This window comes from Gymnogyps californianus, chromosome 1 (genome assembly GCF_018139145.2).
Source record: "Gymnogyps californianus isolate 813 chromosome 1, ASM1813914v2, whole genome shotgun sequence".
Taxonomy (NCBI): domain Eukaryota; kingdom Metazoa; phylum Chordata; class Aves; order Accipitriformes; family Cathartidae; genus Gymnogyps; species Gymnogyps californianus.
The window spans coordinates 70,943,771-70,964,664 of NC_059471.1; the positions used below are offsets into that span (position 1 = coordinate 70,943,771).

Sequence of the window (20,894 nt, forward strand, 5' to 3'; positions counted from 1 at the left end):
CCTTTCCTCAGAGCATCATGTCCCAGAGGATGGTACAAGTGCTGTCTGCAAGTGTGCCTCCTAAACAGAGCTGAGTGTGCTCCACCTGAGCACTGGGCTAGATGGACACAGGGCTGGATGGACACAGGGCGATACCAACATACCTGCAGTGCTTAGGCACAGCCTCACAGTAATGTGCCCTCCTTCACAGGCATAATTGCCCTGAAAGGCAGGATCTATTAGTAAAGGCAAATCATGCAAACCCAGCTCTGCTACTTCTGGACCAGAGCTGGGTAGCATCCAGCTTGCTTGGAGCATGGGCAGGGCAGCTCTGGTGTGTCTCCACCTGCCCATGCTATCTAAGGGCACGTCTGCTTCAGAACAGCCATACTGAAAGCCGCAAGAACTGCGGCCAACATTCCCCTGACAGAAGCAGCACCGTGCTGCTTTTGTACGCACCTGGGCTCACTGAGATAGGTCTGCGAGAATTTAAGATTATTTTATTTTTTACCTGAAGAGCCACACACAAAAAATCCTTGTAGAACAATAGGCGGGTGTTGAACAGTGTTGTCTGTTCAACACAGGCAATTGGGGTCAAATTCTCACCAACGCAATTTAAGGGCATGAACTGAACTGAGCTCCTCCTGCACACTGCATAAAATGACAGGGTATGGGAGTTAGCTAAGCTAGAGCACCACCTTCCTAAATTTGCACTTCATTTGAACTCTTGAAAGAGGACCCCTCCAGATGGAAGTCACCAGCAAAACACCAATAATGGAAATATTCAAAACTGCATTTTTCATCATTTGGCCTATTTTGTCATAACCTGCCACTGAGCACACTATTAAAACAGTTGAGTCACAGCAGCACTGGCTTTGGCCAGAGTTACTTTTTGATTGCTAGGTGCTCTCAACCTGCTCCCCTGCTTGGGCGCCAAACACCTCCACTACACGGTTAAGGGTAAAAACAACGGTTTCCATCCAGTGCTTCACTTTCCTACTGTAATCTAAGAGGCTGAATTCAAGGTAACTTTGTTGGTTTTTTTTTTTTATTCCTCACGCCTTAAGTGTTATTATTTTAAATAAAAAGGTTATTGAAAGGCTTATGCAAATACTGTATATGCATCTCTATTCCTTTAACATATGCAGAAAGCAAGTATGAGAAAGGGAGAGGGATGCCTTGACAGTACAAGTGCATAAATAAGTCAATCCAGGCAAAGACCAAGCCCAGCAAGCAAGCCAAGTTTATATTATGTTGATATTGAATAGGCAGTCAAATCACTTCATTATTTTGACAGGATCACAGCATCCTGTGATCACATTCAATCTATACAAAACCTCTTTCTAGGGAGTATTTTTGTTTCATATGTGCCAGTTGTAACCAGTAACTGGGAGGAAATCCTCCAATACTAATGGATTCTTCTCAGCTGGCAAGAAGCACACACTCAATTCCAATCGTTTACAATAATTATAGTAAAAGCCTTCATTAGTTTTAATAGCTCCTTTCAACTTAGCAACTAGAACACTATAGTACTGTTCTGTTTCTGTGTTACGATCCATCTGAGAAAACATACTGCATATTAAGAGTGCTGCGGGAGTTTATTTTTTAAAATATGGATCCATTTGTCACCTTACTACAGATGCTGCTCTGTCAAGAAAAAAAGCTTGTTTTTTATTTTCACACAATTCGAGATAAAATTTCTCTGTGAAAACAGAACTAAATAAAACAACGCACACTTTTTATTTCATGCTTTGATTCAGTGGCACAGAAGATAACAACAGAGTGATTTTTGCTCACTTAAATCGCTTTACAGTTCTGTGGAAGCAGTAACAAAACAGCATGCAATGAGACACAAGAAAACATCACGCTACAAGAAGGGCTACAAACAAGATATAATGAAGACATACCATTTCTTGGATTTTAACCGTGGGGGAGGGTTCCTGGGTATCAGAAAGAGTGCCCTCATGGGATGCATGTCACAAAGCGCTGAAGGAAAGAAAACCGAACAGAAACATAGACTTTGGCTTAGTTGCTCTCTGTCAATACCACAGCTTCAGCTTCCACAACCATTCCCACCATCCCGACTGCACATGCAGCAGATGCAGACAGCAACACAGCTAAATGGAATTAGTCCGAAATGACAACACTTCCACAGCTCAATGTGCCAAGGGCGGCCCCAAAAAGAGAAAGAGGTCGAGGCACGGATTAACCTTCAGAATCAACCATGATGGCAACATCTGTGCATGGCCCTCCTCCAGCCCCAAATCACCTAACTTACGTTCCGGTCAATAAAATACTGGGAGATGATGATGGCAGAAGGGAAGAATGACACAGTTACTGTTTCATACAAACTTCCCTCCACCTGCCCTTCTCTCCCATTATGGAGGGCGCCTCATTTTTACTCTCCAGACTTGGAGATTTTCTTTACTCCAAGGCCTGACAGTTTTGGAGCATGGGAGGGTCTGTATGGAAAAAAGGCTTCCCTGCAGAATTGAAATGCAAACCCATGACTTTTGTCAAAAAAAGTCCCATTGGTTTCAGTGGACACTTAGTGGGAGTCCGGGATCTCTGCCGGACAACCTTTCCATAGCAAAGCACCACGGCAGAGCCAACGCAGGGAAACAAGGGAGCAGGGAGAGAGGCTGCCCAAGAAAGGTCACTAGAAGCAAATCCTCTGTTTTTACCATCTTCCTATGCTTGACCTCTTGCACCATCAGCCTGAATGATCACTGCAGGAAGAGGTAACATTTTCCACACAACAGAAATTCAGGAGATACAGACTGATGTGAAGAGGATTCTGGATTCAGAAATAAGGGGCCACAACCTTGGCAGAGAAGCCTCTTGGATGCCTGTGGATCCTATCAGACCACCAAGCTTAGAGATGGACTCTTCAGCTGCTGCTGGAGGAGGAGGCAGAGCCCACGTGCCAGAGGACAGACCAAGGCAAGAGCTGTTCAGCATTTGCATTGGATCTTTGCTTGCTTCTCAAAGGCCCCTCCTGTGCTTTTACACAAAGAGGGGCCAAGCTCTGCTTTGGTTTGGAAATGGAAAAAATATTATTGTCCAATTCCAGGCTTACAAAACCCACAGACACAGCTTTTAATTGAAAGCCATCCAGGCAACCCAATGCACTGAACAAAAAGGTACAGCAAAAAGGAGGTCAAGTGGTAGCTCAAACGCTGTTAATACAGCGCTGGCTGAGGTGTCCTGGGAGCGGGCTCTCACATGGGCATTCATGCAAACATGCAATTAAGAAGAAAAAAAAAAACCCAAACCATCAGACCTCCTAAAACATGAATTAAAACAAGAGCATTGTGATTCGATTTATAAATTTTACATTAACAACAACAACAAAAAAAATCAGGCAGCAGCTATAATGAAATGAGCATTTTTTAGCTAGGAAAAGATCAATACTTTATTTCAACATGATTATTTCAAAGACAGAGGTTTCAGGCTGGGTTGTGGTGTAGTGGTGGTGGTTGTTTATGTGTAAAAAAAATTTAATTAACTCAGTTTTAGGTACCTTAGGCTGTTATTTTTTAAATACAGAGGTTCAGTTGGGGGTGAGGGTAAGCATATTTGCTAGTTCTATAGGGACTTTCATAAAAATCACCATTAAAACCCAAAACATCATGCCTAATTTCTTTTCTTTTTAAATTCTTCTGTCCTCCTCGCACATATCTGCTGTCTGCCTTGATAGTCAAAAAGAATAACTATGTGAGGGGAAAATAAGCTATAAAAATTTATGCATTTTTGGATTCCAGGTTTCTCTCTCAAAAATACCCGTATCAACTGATAAATATTCTCAAGCAGGGAGCATTAAGTTCAATACTTCGTGTTGAAGATGGATTTACAGTTTAAGTCATGTAACTGCTAAGGAAGATCAACACCACTCACTGACGAGTGGAAACAAAAGGAGAAGCAATGTTAGCAGTACCCGGACCAACAGAAAGCTGACACAGAAACAATTGCTACAGATGCTTTTCTCATTAAGGTCGGTTTTCTCGAGGCCCCACTGCCCCTCTCCCCAGCTGAGGTTTCAGCATCCCAGGCCAGGCCATACACAAACTGGGACACAACTCCAAAACACAATATACTACCCATAGGAAGGAAGTCTGACACTCGATTAGCTTCCAAATATTCCTGCTATAGAAATTAAATTACTGCAGTCTGCACTGTAGTGCTCAAACACAATCCTATCTTTATCAAAAGCACTGCTATTTATGGGATTTTATATTTATAGGGCAGGCAAAACCAAAGAGAACAGAAATAACATGAGGATACTTTCAGAAACCTCAAAACTAGGCTTAGATTACAACCAGCATCTCCCAAGTATACGTTTCAGTCTTAATCAGCCCACTGGAGAAGCACACGTATCACTTACGGGGAGCTCCTTCTGCCATCTCTATGGCTGTAATGCCGCATGACCAAAGGTCACTCTGCATTAAAAGAGAGAGACCATATGTTAGTAGGTGGATTTACCCATTCAGACAGTAAGAGAATACTATTTACAGAGGCCCTGTAGGTGAGACTGAAACCAAATACCACGGCTATTTAAATAAGCTACTTCTTTCTTGTAACAGTATCATAAAATCCTACTTTTCATCTAATACATATATATATGCAGAAATGCGCATGCGTATTCATACAGAGTATGCAAACAATCCTTTCTAATAACACATAAAAATATATTCACATTATGACAATGAAAAATACATTTGCCCAAAATCGAAGTCTACGAAACAACAGAATTTTCAACATTCCCTTGTTTACAAAGGATTGAACAAGGGCACTGCCAGGGCGTGCAGAGATGCAGTTAGAAAAGCAAAAGCTTAGCTCGAATTGAAATTGGCCAGAGATGTCAAAAACTACAAGAAAAGGTTCTTCAGGTATGTAAACAACAAGCAGAAACAGAAGGAAAATACTGGCCCACTGTTAAACAGGAGAGGTGAATTAGTCACCAACAACGCTGAAAAGGCAGAGGTTCTCAACACTTTGTTCATCTCTGTCTTTACCAGCACCGTTGGGCCCCAGGCCTTGGGAACAAAAATGCAGGTTGATGCAAACATAGACCCACCGTCAGTGAAGGAAGAGTTGGTATGTGAACTATTACAGGAGCTTGACCCCTACAAATCGATGGGCCCTGACAATATCCACCCAAGGGTGTTAAGAGAGCTGGCTGACGTGGTTGCGAGGCCGCCCTCCATAATCTTTGAGAAGTTGTGGAGATTGGGGGACATCCCAGAAGACTGGAAGAAGGCTAATGTCACCCCCATCTACAAGAACAGCTTAAAGGAGGATCCAGGAAATTATAGGCCCATCAGTCTTACTTCAGTCCCTGGGAAAGTTATGGAATGAATCCTCCTGGGGGCTATCACAAATCAAATGAAGCACATGACTGGGAAAAGCCAGCATGGATTCACCAAGGGCAAATCGTGCTTGACAAACCTGGTCGCCTTCTACGACAAAGTAACCCGCTTGGTTGATGTGGGGCGAGCGGTGGACATTGTCCACCGGGATTTCTCCAAGGCATTCAGTATGGTTTCCCACAGCCTCCTCCTAGAGAAACTGATGCATTACAGTCTAGACAAGTAGTCCGTGTCGTGGGTGGGGAACTGGCTGACAGGCTGCACCCGAAGGGTGGTGGTAAATAGCTCCTTTTCAAACTGGCAACCTGTCACAAGTGGGGTCCCCCAGGGATCGATATTGGGCCCAACGCTGTTTAATATCTTCATAAGCAATCTGGATGACGGGATCAAGTGTACCCTGATGAAGTTTGCCGATGATACCAAACTGAGTGGGGAAGTGGACAGTTCAGAAGGGAGAGCTCCCCTGCAGGAAGATCTGGACAGGCTGGAAGAGTGGGCTAACAAGAACCTTATGAAGTTCAACAAAGACAAATGTAAGGTCTTGCACCTGGGAAAACACAATCCAGGAGTGCAGCACAGGCTGGGATCTACCCAGCTGGGGAGCAGCTCTGTGGAAAGGGACCTGGGGGTCCTGGTGGACAACAAGCTCAATATGAGTGAACAGTGTGCTGCTGTGGCAAAGAAAGCCAACAAGATGCGGGGTTGCATCAACAAGGGCATCACCAGCAGAGATAAAGAAGTCATTATCCCACTCAGCACTTGTCAGGCCATACCTGGAATACTGTATTCAGTTTTGGTCCCCGCTATACAAAAAAAGATGTGGATAGGCTGGAGATGGTCCAGAGAAGGGCCACAAAGATGATCAAACGACTAGGAAGCCTGCCATATAAGGAAAGGCTGAAAGAACTGGGTTTGTTCAACATTGAGAAAAGAAGGCTTAGGGGAGACCTTATCACCATGTTCCAGTATTTAAAGGGTGGCTACAAAGAATATGGAGACTCCCTTTTTACAAGGAGTCACATGGAAAAGACGAGGGGTAATGAGTACAAGTTACTCCTGGGGAGATTCTGACTGGACACAAGAGGAAAATTTTTCACAATGAGAACAATCAGCCATTGGAATAATCTCCCCAGGGAAGTGGTGGATTCCCCAACATTGGACACTTTTAAGATTCGGCTGGACAGGGTGCTAGGCCATCTTGTCTAGACTGTGCTTTTGCCAAGAAAGGTTGGACTAGATGATCCTTGAGGTCCCTTCCAACCTGGTATTCTATGATTCTATGATTTCCTTACAGTAGATTCACAGAAAACACCGTACCCATTCTCCCAAACAAAAGATGGAGAAAACAAAAGACTATGAAGACTACAGGGCAAAAACCCCAAAACCTGGCAGGTCTTTTTCAGTGTCTAAACCAGAAAATAAATGAACAAATACAGATTAATGGAATATACCCAGTCCTGAACTTTTTCTAGTCCCAATAATCGAATAACAGCTTTATCTAGGGGAATAGCCATCATTGCTAGAACTGCAAGAAGCTTCTGTTGGCCACATTGCTTGCAGCCAAAGCGAATGCTACTTCCCTGCCATCTCAGCTTTGCTTGAAACATTATGGAACAAGAGTCCTTCAGTGGGAGCCTTTCAAGTTATCACCTCTGACCAGCACCCCTGACTAGGGAGAGCCTGAGCGAGAGCCAGGAGGGTCAAACACAGGCAAGAGCTGGAAGAGTCCTGGAGAGGAACCAACTCCAGAGACTGCCACAGCTTATGGGGCAAAACACTGGGAGAAGGCTGCTGAAAGAGAGCTGTTCTTGAGCAAAGCAGTCTTCATTAGTCTTTTTTTTTTTTTAAATTAGTCAAAACTAATGAGCAAATAAGCTCTTCTTGTACTACAAGCAGAGAAGCATTTCTAATGATCGCATTTTCAGACCCAGCAAGACAATCTTTTCTCTTGGTCTAATCCAGCCATTTAAGCTGAACTGCACAGCCTCATGATCTTACAAAATCTTTCAACCATGAATTTTTTGGGGGAGAGTGCCCTACAGGCTCCACCAGGAACAACAAACAGGTGTTTTCAGAGGCAGAAGGAGTTATTTTTCACATCACTACTGCATTAACAAATATTGCAGAGTTTTTCTCCTTTATTAGATCATTTAATAGCCACCCTTCCTTCCTAATAACTCCATCTGCAAAGATATAAAGCGTTATCATTAGTACAATTAGCTGATGGATGTAAAAAGCTATTAAATCAAGAGAAATAGGATCAATCTGATCAATCTTAGTCAAAAGGTACAAAACCACCAATTCAAATAATCTGGGTTTTTTAAATAGATTTAGACATACACAAGCATACTGATAGCGAACACCACTATCAATCTCAGCAAATTGATATAATTGATATTGAGCTCTAAAATTCATTGTAAAGCCTTAATCACAGGCTTTCCGATATCTTTGTTGCCCTTCTTGGTTAAAAGTTGGAACAACCGCATTAGTCTAAGTGAAGATTTTTTTAAAAGCATATTTTCACAATTTTTTCTTTCCTTGTGCTTTCATTAAAGCAAGCTGAGAAGAACTTTTAAGATTACAGTATGCTTTCACTAGAGAAATTTAACTTTAAATACACATACATAATATTCTTAAGCATAGTGCAAATACCATCAAGCCAATTATGGTTTTGCAGTAATTAAATCTTTGGTTTGCAGTAAACTATGTAAAAAATGATCTTTGTTGAGAAATGTTGCAATGGATAAATTTTTATCAACATGTATATGTATCTTGAAATCAGGAACAGGCACAGTTTAAAGAGCTCATTCTGTACTTCACTGGCCCTCCAGACGGTGGTTCTATTTAAGGCAACACCTAAAATGCATTGTTCTGGGTTACTACAATAACTGGGACAGTCTAAGACAATTTAAAGTACAATCATTATACAAATTCAGAACACAAGCGTTTCCAGTTGAACTCTTTTTTGCCTTCTCTGAGCACCTACAGCACATTGAAGTCCTATATTCCTTATGTCTCAAAGCTATGATAATACAAGTAACGGTAACTGTTGAAGGTCACAATTTGCCAGTGACCCATACCTTGTACTCCTGTAATAAGAATGTACCTACACAAAATAGTATTGCTCCTACAAAGCATAAGAAGTCTCAAAAACTGCCATTGTTCATGGACGTTCATACTGCAAGTGTATGGGTTTTGTATGTTGGGTCGGGGTTTTTTCTGTGAACAGGACTCTCTTACTCTGTAATCATACGTAGCATCTGGATTTTCATCGCAGGCAATAACTTCTGGAGCCATCCAGTACGGAGTTCCAATAAAAGTGTTTCTCCTGCCAACTGTCCTGTCCAGCTGAGCGCTCACACCGAAATCCACTGCGGGTGGGAAAAGAGTAAAATAAAATAAGAGGGGAAAAATAATGCAGTGATTACTTCTGTAAGGTGATTTGGAAATAAAACCCTGTGGATGTTCCACATGGGAGAACCATGCTGAGGAGAAATATGATGATTAATACTGAGGCAGCTGAGCCCTTGTGGTTCACATGCAATGTGCTTGGGCCACAAGCGTGAAGGGACACAGCAGCGTACGACCTCCTCTCCTGCACTTCTCACTAGCCTGCCTGTGCAGAAGGGAGCATACAGCTGCAAAAATACTGCCTGGGAGGCTGAGGAAGAGCTATTCGCTTCCCAAATGGTGAAGCCAAACACCTTTGCCTATACAGAAGGAGCTGCTTCCCAAAGGTACCTCTCATGCTATGGGAAAACCACATGCACGAACACGTCTCCCTGTCGGCCGTCCACCTTTTCTGCTCTGAAATTGGACAGCAAAAATAATCTGTTGCTCAGGGAACTGCTCTCTGCTCTAATGCACAGAGCAGATGCGTTGATAGGAGCAAAAGATGAGGATTATTCAAGAGGTGCTAACTTTGAGCACACAGGCACACAGGTTGCAAAAGAGATGCCCATTTCATTACAAGGCAATTACATTACAAGGTTGTTTTCTTCCTTCAGTTCTCCCTGCTCACGACAACAGTGATATATGTCTTTCTATACCAGTAACTGCATCTGCTCTAGGAGGGCTGTGTCAGCTTCACTGCATCCATCATCTGAGCGACACTGACAAACTGGTGTAGACGAGCTCGGTGGGAGCAACGGTTTGGGAGCTACCGTGCTCCACTTTGGACCAAAAGGAGGAAAGCTCTCGAGAGCTTCCTCCTCCAGCAGCCAGGACATCTTCCCATGCCTCGTGCTGCAGGAAGGTGTAATGCAAAGCAGAAGGGATGTGGGCTGGGTGGGAGGGCTTCAGCATGGCTCTATATTTAACCAAAAAAAGGTGGTGAATGTAGCGTGATACAAACACAGAAGGTTAAAGTGTGCAGTAACTGGAAGAGACAGATTAGAGAGAAGGAAAAAAAGAGTTTCTCCACTTGGAAGGGAGAGAAGAGGTCAGGGATGAGCATGGTTTTTGGCAGGCGTGCCAGAGCTGGAACTGCGTTTTGAACTTGATGCTACAGCTCCTGCAAGTGTGCCATCCAGATCGTATTTTTGTGTCCAGGACCTGCACAGCTGGTGCTATTTTAATTAAAGCCAAATAAAAGAGTGACTCCCGTCATCTCCCGAGTCCAGAATAAAGGGAATCAGAACGAACCCAAGTCACGCACGGCTTGGTGGGGGGCACAAAACGGTCCCCTCATCGATTCCGGCATGAAAGCCAACATCTTCTAATGAAATGCATGCCATCCTCCCAAAGCAAGAGGAAATACGTGCAGGTCCTCGATTCGCACAGGAGCAGTGACAGAGTGCACATGCTACAGAACATGTCACAGGGCTCTTAGAGGACAAAATCAGTTTGTGAACATCAGAAAACAAACACTGAATGAACGAGGAAGTGGACGTGCGCGCCTACTTACCGAGTTTCACTTCTGCGTTCTCTGTTAACAACACATTCTGCCCTTTGATATCCCTGTGAATCACATGATGGGCATGAAGATGTGCCAACCCCTGCATTAAGGAGAAGAGAGGAAGGAGAGGACATTCAGAGTTAGGCTCTTGGCTTAGCCACAGACTACCTGTACCCAGTACCCCCAAAGCCCATAGCACTGGGTCTCGGGCTCTTGCTCAGCAGCTGGGTGCAATGGGACCCACGGGAGCCTTGTAGCAGCACACCGCCCGCACAGCTTTAGGTAATGGAGCAGAGACACAGGCCCCAGGTCATGCACACGCTGTACCTACATACAGCCCAACATCTGCACTGTGCAAACACCTCTCAGCTGTCGCGTGAAGAAAGTTCAGCTCCCAGAAAGTCTCCACGCAATGACACTGTAAATGACATCAGCGTCAGTGTACGTCACTGACATCTGACACACAGAGGGTCACCCAGAATTTAGTCCGGGGAAGGGGGGTGGAGGGAGAAAGGAGGCAGCATCAGCATGCATATATGCACCCCCGAGAAGGGGGTGGGAGGGTGATGGACTGGCAGTTATGTTTGAGGGCGAGGGACAAGTAACGACAAACAAAAGCTCTTCTGCAAAGCTGCAGTTCTCTTCTCTAGCCTTCATAAATATGAAGCCAGATAATTGCTCCTCAGGAAAAAAAAAAAACATGCAAAAGAAAAAAAAAAAAGCACAAGCATTATACTTTCCAAAGGAAACAAAACCTCCTGGCATACGGTGCTTTTTGTTGAGACAGCACCTGGATGCATGCCCCAAAGCGTTAGCCATGTGGAGGGAGGGCTGAGGAAGACATATGTTGCATTTTACTCTCTAATGTAATTGGGAGAACAACAGGCAACCCTCTTAGCAACTGCCTGTATTTTGGTTTCTCCTCAGCTCTCTGCTCGGAAAATTGTAGTCTCCGGTGGGATCGTCTTGCCTGTTTGTGTTGCCCTCATAGGCTTTTAATGTTTTATGAAAAATAAAGAAATCGAACCTTTACAGCTGCAAGAGGTTAAGAGAGTAGTGGTTGCTGTAGAGAAATATTTCCTAACACATGTTCTTCATTAAATGATCATTTACCAGTTTGCCTACATAACCATTGGGCTATTTTCTTTTTTTAAAACATTAATGAGTGTGACAAAAAAACACTGTCCACAGCTCCTCCCCACACATGTCACAAGCGAATCAAGTGAACGGCTGATGTCCCCGAGACCCTTCGCTGGCAGCTAATGCTAAGTGTGGTTTTATTTTTCACAGGAATGAAGGCTTTTCCACAGCTTCACACAGGATACTTTTTAAAGCCTTCTGCTACACTGACCCAGCCAGAGAGATAATCGTCTGTTCTCTCCAGAGTACCATCTAACCTTACTGAAAAAACACATTTGGGTTTGCGAAGGGCTGGGAGGAGACAGAGGGGCACGTCTCTATTCTCCTGCAGTCCCCAGGCCCCTCCAACCACACAGGGATCCACTGGCTTGACCCTCACCTGTGTGTCCACCTGCGCCAATCTTTGGCACTTCAGCTCATTTTAACTTTCTGTTACACAACCTCTCTCCTCCGTCTCTGACAAACTCAGTGTCGAATCAGGTTTTGCAATGTCTTATAGCAATGTGAGTTTAGCATTCCTTTTTTCCAGATATTCCACTTCCTGCTAGCAAGCAATTAAGGCTCCTTTTGCAAATCTCTCACAGGAATGAGAAAATAGCTTTCACCTAACTCTTTTCTAAGGTAAACAATTTTTTCCTCTTCTCAGCGAGCGTGACTACTTTACCTAAGGAGAACCTAGGATGAATGCAACATAGCATGCAATACCTCCAAGGTCACACAGTTCTCAAATCAAGCATAAGATCAGTCCTGCAGAAGTTAGCTTTCCTCATATTAAAGCATGCTATCCATTTGATTTGAAATACAACCATTAGTACGTATTCAACTTTTCTTCTCCCTCGTAAACAACTTAAAATGTGCTAGCCCAAACACCAGCAGCCGGACTCTCTCCTAGCATTTGGAATTAGAGCAAGAGACCAGAATCGTACGTCTCCCTCCCTCACCATCTTAAAAATTGCCAAGGCAGAGCAAATGTGTAACACAGACAACAGCACCACTGATTTATGCAAGAGCCAGTGGTGGTTTCCTTTAACACAAAGCCCTTCAGAACTTCATTTATGATGAGGCAATTGAACAAACATACTGTGTAGTGGTATGGGTAGGAGGCAATTTGTTTTACAAAGAAGCACGAGGAAAACCATACCAGATTTACTTAGCACAGCAAACAAATGCCAATTCAAAAAGCACTTAAACTGTACCAACTGAAAATTAAATATAAAGAGTAATTAGTTAAAGCTTCAGTTTTAGAAAAACTGGTAAGTGGCATCCCTCTTCCTGAGAAACTTTTGCCGCGCCGTCTGCTAGCACTCTACAGCGCACAACCACATACGACGTAGCTGCTTGCTCTAGATAGACTGCAGGAATATACAATATGCGAGCACATCGCAGCACAGAAGTCCTAACTGCTGGCCTGCGCCAACAACTCCCTTCCTCCACAGACTTGATTAGGAGCAGAGAAAGACGGCTGCAAGCACATTTGGAAAAGCCCATTCCGCACCCTGTTGTGTTACGACACTGTTACAACCTCAGGCTTCTCAAAAACAGTGTCTTACGGACACTGTTTCACAGCTTCTACAATAGGTAAGGTCACTGGTTCTTCCACTAGCTTCTCATGACTAAAAATTGCTGTTTTCTGCAAAGCTGCTGTTGCAATACAGTACAACTCACACCAAGTTAAATGATGTGGAGCAGGCAACTATCTGCTCCTACACACTCTCAAAGAGATGACATGGCTACCGGGATTGATCAGAAACAGCTTGTTGCAGAACCTCAAGCTAGGCTACATCTCTGTAAGACTAGTTCTGTGTTTTCAAATGGAGCAGACTATTTTCCTTACCCGGAGAATCTCTCTGGAGATATATGCTATCCAGTCTTCTTTCAGAGTATTCCCTTTCGTGTTCTTCACAAGGTCTGTGATAGAGCCTGCTCCACAAAACTCCATAACAAGCTGCAAAACAAATATCAGCATACAACCAACATTAAACACACTTCCCAGCTGTCTAGCGAAGCAAAATAATCAGGTTGCAGCATTGATTTGGGAAACCCTTGTGAAGCAGAGAATATCATTTATTTTGCATCTCTGCCTGGAAAATGGATTCAAACCAAACGTCTCCAATGCGTGCCAGACATATATGGAATATGTCTCACATTAGTTACCACATTTTCAAGGACTGATTTAATCACTGTAATTTAATGCTGGGAATCTGGATTTGCTCAGCTATGCAAAATGCATTAGCAGCAACAGGAGTAAGAGCACATCCAATGCTGAAGGAATCAAACTGATCACACCATTGCAACACATCTTATTCTTTAACTCCCTTTTATTTATGGAAGAACATGCACTGATGTCTGTACCCTGCCATTTCAAACCCAAACTTCAATCCTCTAGAGGGTGTAGATGAGGTGTGATGAGAAATGTAATGGGTACAATTCTCAAGTGCAGCTTTCTTTTTACAGCCACATATCCTTACTGCTCAGCTCATCTGCCTTATTCCCATGAAACATGTTACTATCCATCTGGGAAATGGGGAAAAAAAAGTTACTTAAAGAGCAAATCCATTGCTAATAGCAAATCTTGGTTCAGCCATCCCCTTAAGGATGCGTGATTAGCCTATGTGATTCACTTATCTATCTGTTCAGGCAAGCACCAAATTCTATTAGTTTGTCTTTCCATAATGTGATATTTCTGTCATCCTCAAACAAAAGGAAAAGACTTATGAACATGCTTGAGAAATCTCTGCTTACCCACAGTTGGTCGTCATGTCCTGGAGGACTTTTCTTAATGAAAGCACCATAATAAGTTGCAATATTTCTATGATGAGAATATTTCTTTAGCATATTAATCTCCAGTTTGATTTCTTCTTCTTCGTCCTTTGGAAAAAACCCAAAAAACATATGTTTAATACACCATGTGCATTATTTATTTCCTCTGCTCTTTCACACAAGTAGATTTTTAAAAAGTTCAATTTATACCAGCATCATGCTCAGTAAACACATCCTATGTTTGTGCCATCAAAATCCTGTTTATTGAGATGGTCTACAACAGATCTTTAGTTTCCCAAGTTTTCAGTAGTGCAAAAAAGCAAATGAAGGAGGCACTGGACTTCATCCAATGACGAAGCAGGACAGAATCTGTTTAAAAACCCTATGCTTGTAATACCTTAAGCAAATACATAGCTAGCAGGCTTTTATTCTACATACCACAGAGAACTAGAAACCCCGAAAAATCTGTGAATTTATGATAGAGGAGTATTATTTTCATCTTCCTCATTTTTTTTCCTTTAATTTTGAAAATTGCAACCAGTTCTGTTTAAATGCGAGGCAGCGGCTCAGCGCAGCCGGCTGCCGAAGCAGGCCCTCCAAGGTGGGTCCCCCCATGGTGGGAACCACAGGGTCCTACCTCAGTGCCAGCATGGGGCTGGCACAGGAAAGCAGAGGTGGAGATCAGGAATTCCCCTTGCTGTGCGGACAAGGCGTTCGCCTCGTGCACAAGTTTCCTCCTCCTCCATCTGCCCCCGTGGAGGAAGAGCAAGTGCATCAGGAAGAGAGGGCCGGGAGCCCAGGCAGTAAACAGGATGCTGGGACACAAAGGCAGAGGAAGGATTTCCCCCGGCTCCCCCCGCCTCAGCGAGGTGCGAAGCAGAGAGCAGCTCAGGTGAAGGGAGGTCATCCCTTCAAAGAGCTGAAATGGGTAACACTGTGCAACCACTCCTGAAAAACACTCACAATCCGTTTTTCAAGTGACAGTAGGACGCGTTGCATGGAAGGATCCACGCACGCGTTGACGGTGATGTCTGAGCAGACAGCCAGCAGATACAGAAGAAGCAGCAGACACCATCCCACCCCCAGCTCTCTCTCACCACACCTAGACAGTGGGAGCCTTCATCTAGCACCTCTCAAGGCAACGAATCAAAAGGCAGCTGGTTTACCCCTTTAGGCACAATCTTTATTTGCTCCGCAATTTTCTAGCCTTAGATATCCAGGGGCAAAATGTCTACCTTAAACTGATTCCAGGAAGAAACCGAAACCTCTGTTCCCTAGGGTGGCTGGCTGATGGAAATGGTAGCACGTATTTTGATTATCCTGTAATGTCAAAGCTGATTACATGAGAAAATTTTAAGCCTTAAACTTCCTTGCAATTTGTACCACACTAGCAATCAAATATCCTGTTCACGACATATGCAGATGTTAATACTAAGTACATGTTAACTATTTATACACACTGGTATGCATGGCTTTAGCAAAAGAAACCACCCTATGCTACAAAGCAAACAATTATTTCAAATACGCTAATAGTGGGATGCAGTGCTTGCTTGTAAATTATTATGAGAGAATTCCCAAAATGCACCAGGGATAAACTATTCTTAAATCTTCTCATGAAGCATCTTTTAAGTAAAATACTGTGTATTTCTGGAACACTGAACAAAATAGTAAAATAATCTTGTAAATAAAAGTTCCCAGTGAACAGCAGCCCTAGGAGAAAGCGTTACCAGAACAGCTTTTTGAGCCAAAAGCTAACTCGGTGCTTCCTCAGCTGCTTCTGTTGTCCTTGCTGTTGTGTGATTTTTTATTTGTTTAGACCACATGCAAAAAAAAAAAAAACCAAAAAACAAACCACCAACCAGAAGAAAAAGAAGAATACATGCTTATACTAGAAACTACCACACTGAACCTTGAATTTAGGCAAAAAAACTGTAATAGGAGCTTTGTTAAACTTAATGGTTTGGGATTTAATCGCTGATAGGTTAATATCTACAATTGGATTAATCTGCTATTCTGTACTGACTCTTTATATAAAAATTATTTCCTACCGTCAGCACATGAACACAACAGCTTTTACAATACAATGGGCAGGATGTCCTAAAGGTTGTTCATGTTTATCTATTGTAAAAACAGCCAAAATGACAATGCTTACACAGGATCTATTTCTGAAAAACAAAATAATAAAAAACCCACCCCCCAAAAAAACCCAAAGAACAAACAACAACAAAAAAAGGCACACACAGACCCAGCAGACTGCAGGCAGTTACTGCTCTTTCAGTTTTTCCTCGTGGCTGTGTCAACACACCTGCCTAATGGCCTGCAGCAACTCCAAGCATCTCCCTTAACTAAGGCTAATAATGGTCCTAAACTCCTATTTCAGCTGTCATTGAGCATTTGTCCACAACACAAATAGCATCTCACCTACAATTTAATCCAGTCCAAATTCTAGCCTACAAAAATAAATGGATTCAGTAACTCTTGCCAGGCTTTGGAGGACTCCACTTACTTAATGTGGATCAATAACTCCCTGGCACTGAGTCCTGAAGACTTTGTGGCGACAGGAACTATGATGAGGATTAATCAGCACAGAGGAGGCTGCAGTACCACTGTGGTACAGCAATTGGTGCAAGATGAAAAAAAAAGAAATGAAAAAAACAGGTGGCCAGTCCAAAATTGTTCTGTTCCAGATTCAGGAACATTTTTTTGCAGGGTACAATTGCTTTCATCCCAATGTGGACATCTGAAAGAGGCCAAACAATGTGCGCCCTACCAGCGTTTACTTCTCCCCACTAACTACAAAAGGAGGATGAGGTCATTAGCCAAGACCCAGACACCAATCTTGCAGATGTCTCACATCAGGGTGAGATGAATCCCACCCAAAAATCTCACCGGATAAGACCGTTTCCGCACAAGTCTTATGGACACACATGCCGCAGGGAGGGCAGGCTGCAGCCTGCAGCAGGGATCCTCCTGTGCAGAGGGAGGTGTTTCAGCAGCCATCCCGGGATTTGGACATGTGAGCCAGCCTCAGAGATGGAAGGTCCCTCACCACCTCCCGAGAACACACGTGCTGCACCACCACCACTAACAGTCCCTCCGTTTGCAGAGGTGCCAGGATCACAAAAGGAGAAAATTAAAACGGATTGAGGCGAGAGACTGTCATTCTCATGAAGTAATACAAAAGTACATCTTTTTTTCTTGGAGGAGAGAGGCAGCTGGTGAGCTCTTCCTAGTGATTTTATGCAGCTGGCATCAATTACCACTTTAAGCCATTATCTGTGGATACAAACTCCCATTGAAACCTTCTTTGTCTGGCCTGTGATGGGGCTGGTGTAAGTGTTTTATACTTATACATTAGCTGTCTGTTTGTGACAGCACATCTGATTACCAGTAATTTTTGCAGTAAGCTATACTTTTGCAAGACTCACGTGGTTAAATCAAGCTTGGAGCGGCTTTCCTCTCCCTTTCCATGTGTTTCCCTTCAGAGATTAAATGGACATGTCAGCATCTCTAGGGATTTCTAACCGCAACGCTATTTTATCAAAACGACTTTGCCTGTAAAGATTAAAAACTGCACACGACACCCGCACAGAAATCCACCTATGTACACTAAGATAATTTCTAACCACTTGAATTAGCACATTAAAAAGAAAACCAGGAGTGCTACCTCTCAGCATGCCACCTAGCGGCGCCCGATCAGCTGGCTTGCGGCTGTAGCACAAAATCTCAGCACCGCTTGCTCTTCCATTCATCATTGCACGCTAAATATCAGATTTTTTTTTTTGCATGCAGACGGCAAATCAATGGCTTGTTATTTTCATTACCTCACCATTTACAAAATTGTGATGATTTAAGTATCTGAATGATTTAAGTATCTGACTATGGTTGCCGCTGGAGTAACTCCCAGTCAAATAAAAGCTGCTAGAGCAGATCCATGTAAGGAATATTAATCTGGACAGCTCAATTATGCCATTTCAGCACGTTTTCCAAAGGTAACCCCCCCTGCATCATTATTGAAAGAAAATCCTGCTTATTTATACAAATTCTTAGAAGATGAGGAATTCAGAAGCACTTTGCTGGACACGGTGGTAGAGAGGGAGAAGGGAACTACAGCTCTAGAAGTGCCAGAAGCAGGGAGGACATAACCAAAGGAAGAGAAAAATCATTTCATGCCTGCCCTGTTTTTATGTACTTCCCTAAACATCGTTGTCTAGGTGCCTCAGGAGACCAAGCAAAACAGTCCCGACCTGCCCCAGCACTGCAACTGGTACGAGACCCCTACAAGAAGCTGTGTCTGAGAAACACGCCCGGGGGAGTAAGGGGGAGATTAACACTGTTTCCCAAGCTCTACAGCACAAGGAAATTATTTCAGGAGCTGAATTTAAAAAAAAAAACAAACACCTAAAGGTACAGCGAGGAAGCACCCAGGGCATGCAAGTGGTGATTTTCCATCCATGCTCCCCTGGGTGGAAGAGCTGCCTGATCACTGCTCTTTGCTAGCTCTTGATTCTGCCCTCTCAAGGGATGGCACAGCTTGGGGAGGATAAACTCAGGACAATTTCAGAAGATTTTATTTACCCTAGTAGTACGATGAGGGGAAACGTGAATGAGAAAACACAGCCAAGCAAGGATAAAGCAAGACAATGTTCCATGACGAAGGTAACAGCAAGTTTGCCTATCCTGCCAGATGATTTATATGCTGCCCTAAATCAGTTTGCAGAGGAATACAAATTGGTCCCTTCAGTAACTTTCCTTTTTGATTTAAGAAATGAGACAGTGACATATCTCAGCTCTCCCCGCAAAAATGGCATCCAGTCATTTTAAGCTACAACCAAGTGTTTCAAGAATTAACACCACTCCCCAACAGTGGAAAGCCGAACACGCAAGCAAAGGCAGATGGGGAAAGGGAAGCCTTCAAGTTTCCTTTCCTTTGCTTTCCCCATGCTGCTCAGGAAGCTCTGCCTGCCTATACCCACGGAGCTGCACTGCCTGGAGAACGGCAGCTGGCAACAGTCTGCCTGGGGTTTCAGAGTAAGCTGAGCTGCTGAGAATCACGAGCTCCAGCGGTGGCTTGTGGGATTTGGGAACCTTTAAATCACAGGACAGTTGGGATCTGTGTGGAGGGGCAGGCAGCAGCCTCAGCCCGGTGCTGGGAGGGGAAAGGGACTGCTAACTCACAGACACCCAGAGTGGTGGAGAGGAAACTAGTTTGCCTTCAGAGGCATCAAAATGATGACGACTTGGCCTTTCTTTCACCATCTCCCCCCAACACACAAGTTGAAGAAAAACAAGAGAAGCCCACAAGAAACCCAGTTTATTTGCCTTTCCACTTCCTCTCACCCACAAACAAACAAACAAACAAACAAGTCCTAAAAGGCACCAAACGCAAATAAAAATCTTACTGGCTAAATCACGACACCAGCTTTTGCAAATCACCATTCTGCTTGTGTGTCACATCCTCCCTCCTCACTGTACCCCAGACCTGGACGGCATCCATTCAGAGCAGAATCTGTCCAGGACAGGGAAAGTCTGAATAGGGCCTAGCACAATAGGCGACCTTTTCTGGTGCTGGAATCCATAATATATACACTTGTTAATAAAGTTCTCACACATGAGGGAGATGTTTTGGCGAGAAAAGTTGGGGTAGTATTGCACACAGCGCAGTATTTGAACTGGGAGCTGTGGTGCTGCCTCCAAGCTGGGAAGGAGATTGTAATTTTGGGAGGAACCTAACCACAAAAGCAATGAGACTCCGAGCGCTGGGCAAGTCCCTGCCAGTGCCTGCCAAGGTAGGAAGTTCATGTAAAGCGGAGCAGCTTGCAGCGCTGAGAGCACAATGTGGAGAAACGCGATCCTCTCCAACGCCACAACGGAGTGTCGGAATTAGGAATGTGACATAAAATAGTTCTTAAAAGAAAATACCAAACACAGGCTTCTTGGGAGGGAAAGCCTAAATTGTTTAAAAGAAAAGACTTTAATCAAGATGTGCAGTAAACATTTAACAAGTCCATATACGGTCCCTCCTAAATCTTAACATACAAGAGCCTCCAACTTTCTTATTACATCTCGTCTTTCTTGAGTCTTTTACAGAGCCTTTGAGCTTTGTTACCCTCAAGCTAAAGACCTCATGCAAGTTTATATCCCTTCTGTCTCTCTCCTCTGTTACCTTCTCACCCCCAGCATTCACTGTGCCTGTCCCAATTCACGCGCAAGGTCTGTCTTTCCTGGACTCCTTACCCACAGACTCTTCCCACCTTGGCATCAGCATGTTCATTTCTCTGCACCGTCCTTCAAGTCCTTCCCAAACACGCACTTGTTCAAAGGCCTCCAGACTGTTCGCCCTTAAGAAAATGCATCCGTCATGCCACGCACTCAGTGACACTGAAGGAGCACTAGACATCCAGCAAGCAGTGGCGTGGGTGGTGAGCATCACCCCACCATCGCTGTGAGGGTGCCTCTCAGACTTTGCCCCTTGTCCACATATGCAGCCCATGCAGTGAAAGCCCTTCACGGGCTTTACCATTTGCGAGCTTTCTGCAGCCCATCTTGTCACTGTGAGCTGCCCACCAGCCTCCGAGCTGCTTCCACCATTGGCACAGAGCCACGCTGCCAGAAGCAGCAAACTGGCAACACTGCTCAGGCAGAGCGATTGCAGAAGACGGCTGTGATGCTTTTTCAAGGGTCAAAAAAATCTTAGTTTTGTGAGAACTGGCTGGCAGAACAGTGCTGTCCTTATGACCACGTTTGGT

At 43.9% G+C, this 20,894-nt stretch overlaps 1 protein-coding gene across 32 annotated transcripts in view; it reads right to left on the reverse strand.

The window, feature by feature from the left end:
- The window catches only part of MAP4K4 (mitogen-activated protein kinase kinase kinase kinase 4), a 170,312-nt gene that overhangs the window by 45,748 nt on the left and 103,670 nt on the right, over positions 1-20,894 (reverse strand). For all 32 annotated transcript variants that reach the window (XM_050915569.1, XM_050915559.1, XM_050915586.1 and 29 more), the window contains exons 4-9: positions 14,128-14,253; positions 13,220-13,330; positions 10,255-10,345; positions 8,589-8,719; positions 4,364-4,418; positions 1,887-1,965 (exon numbers count right to left, since the gene is read on the reverse strand). In XM_050915569.1, the coding sequence (XP_050771526.1) occupies positions 1,887-1,965; positions 4,364-4,418; positions 8,589-8,719; positions 10,255-10,345; positions 13,220-13,330; positions 14,128-14,253 (593 nt within the window). The remainder of the gene's footprint in view (positions 1-1,886; positions 1,966-4,363; positions 4,419-8,588; positions 8,720-10,254; positions 10,346-13,219; positions 13,331-14,127; positions 14,254-20,894) is intronic.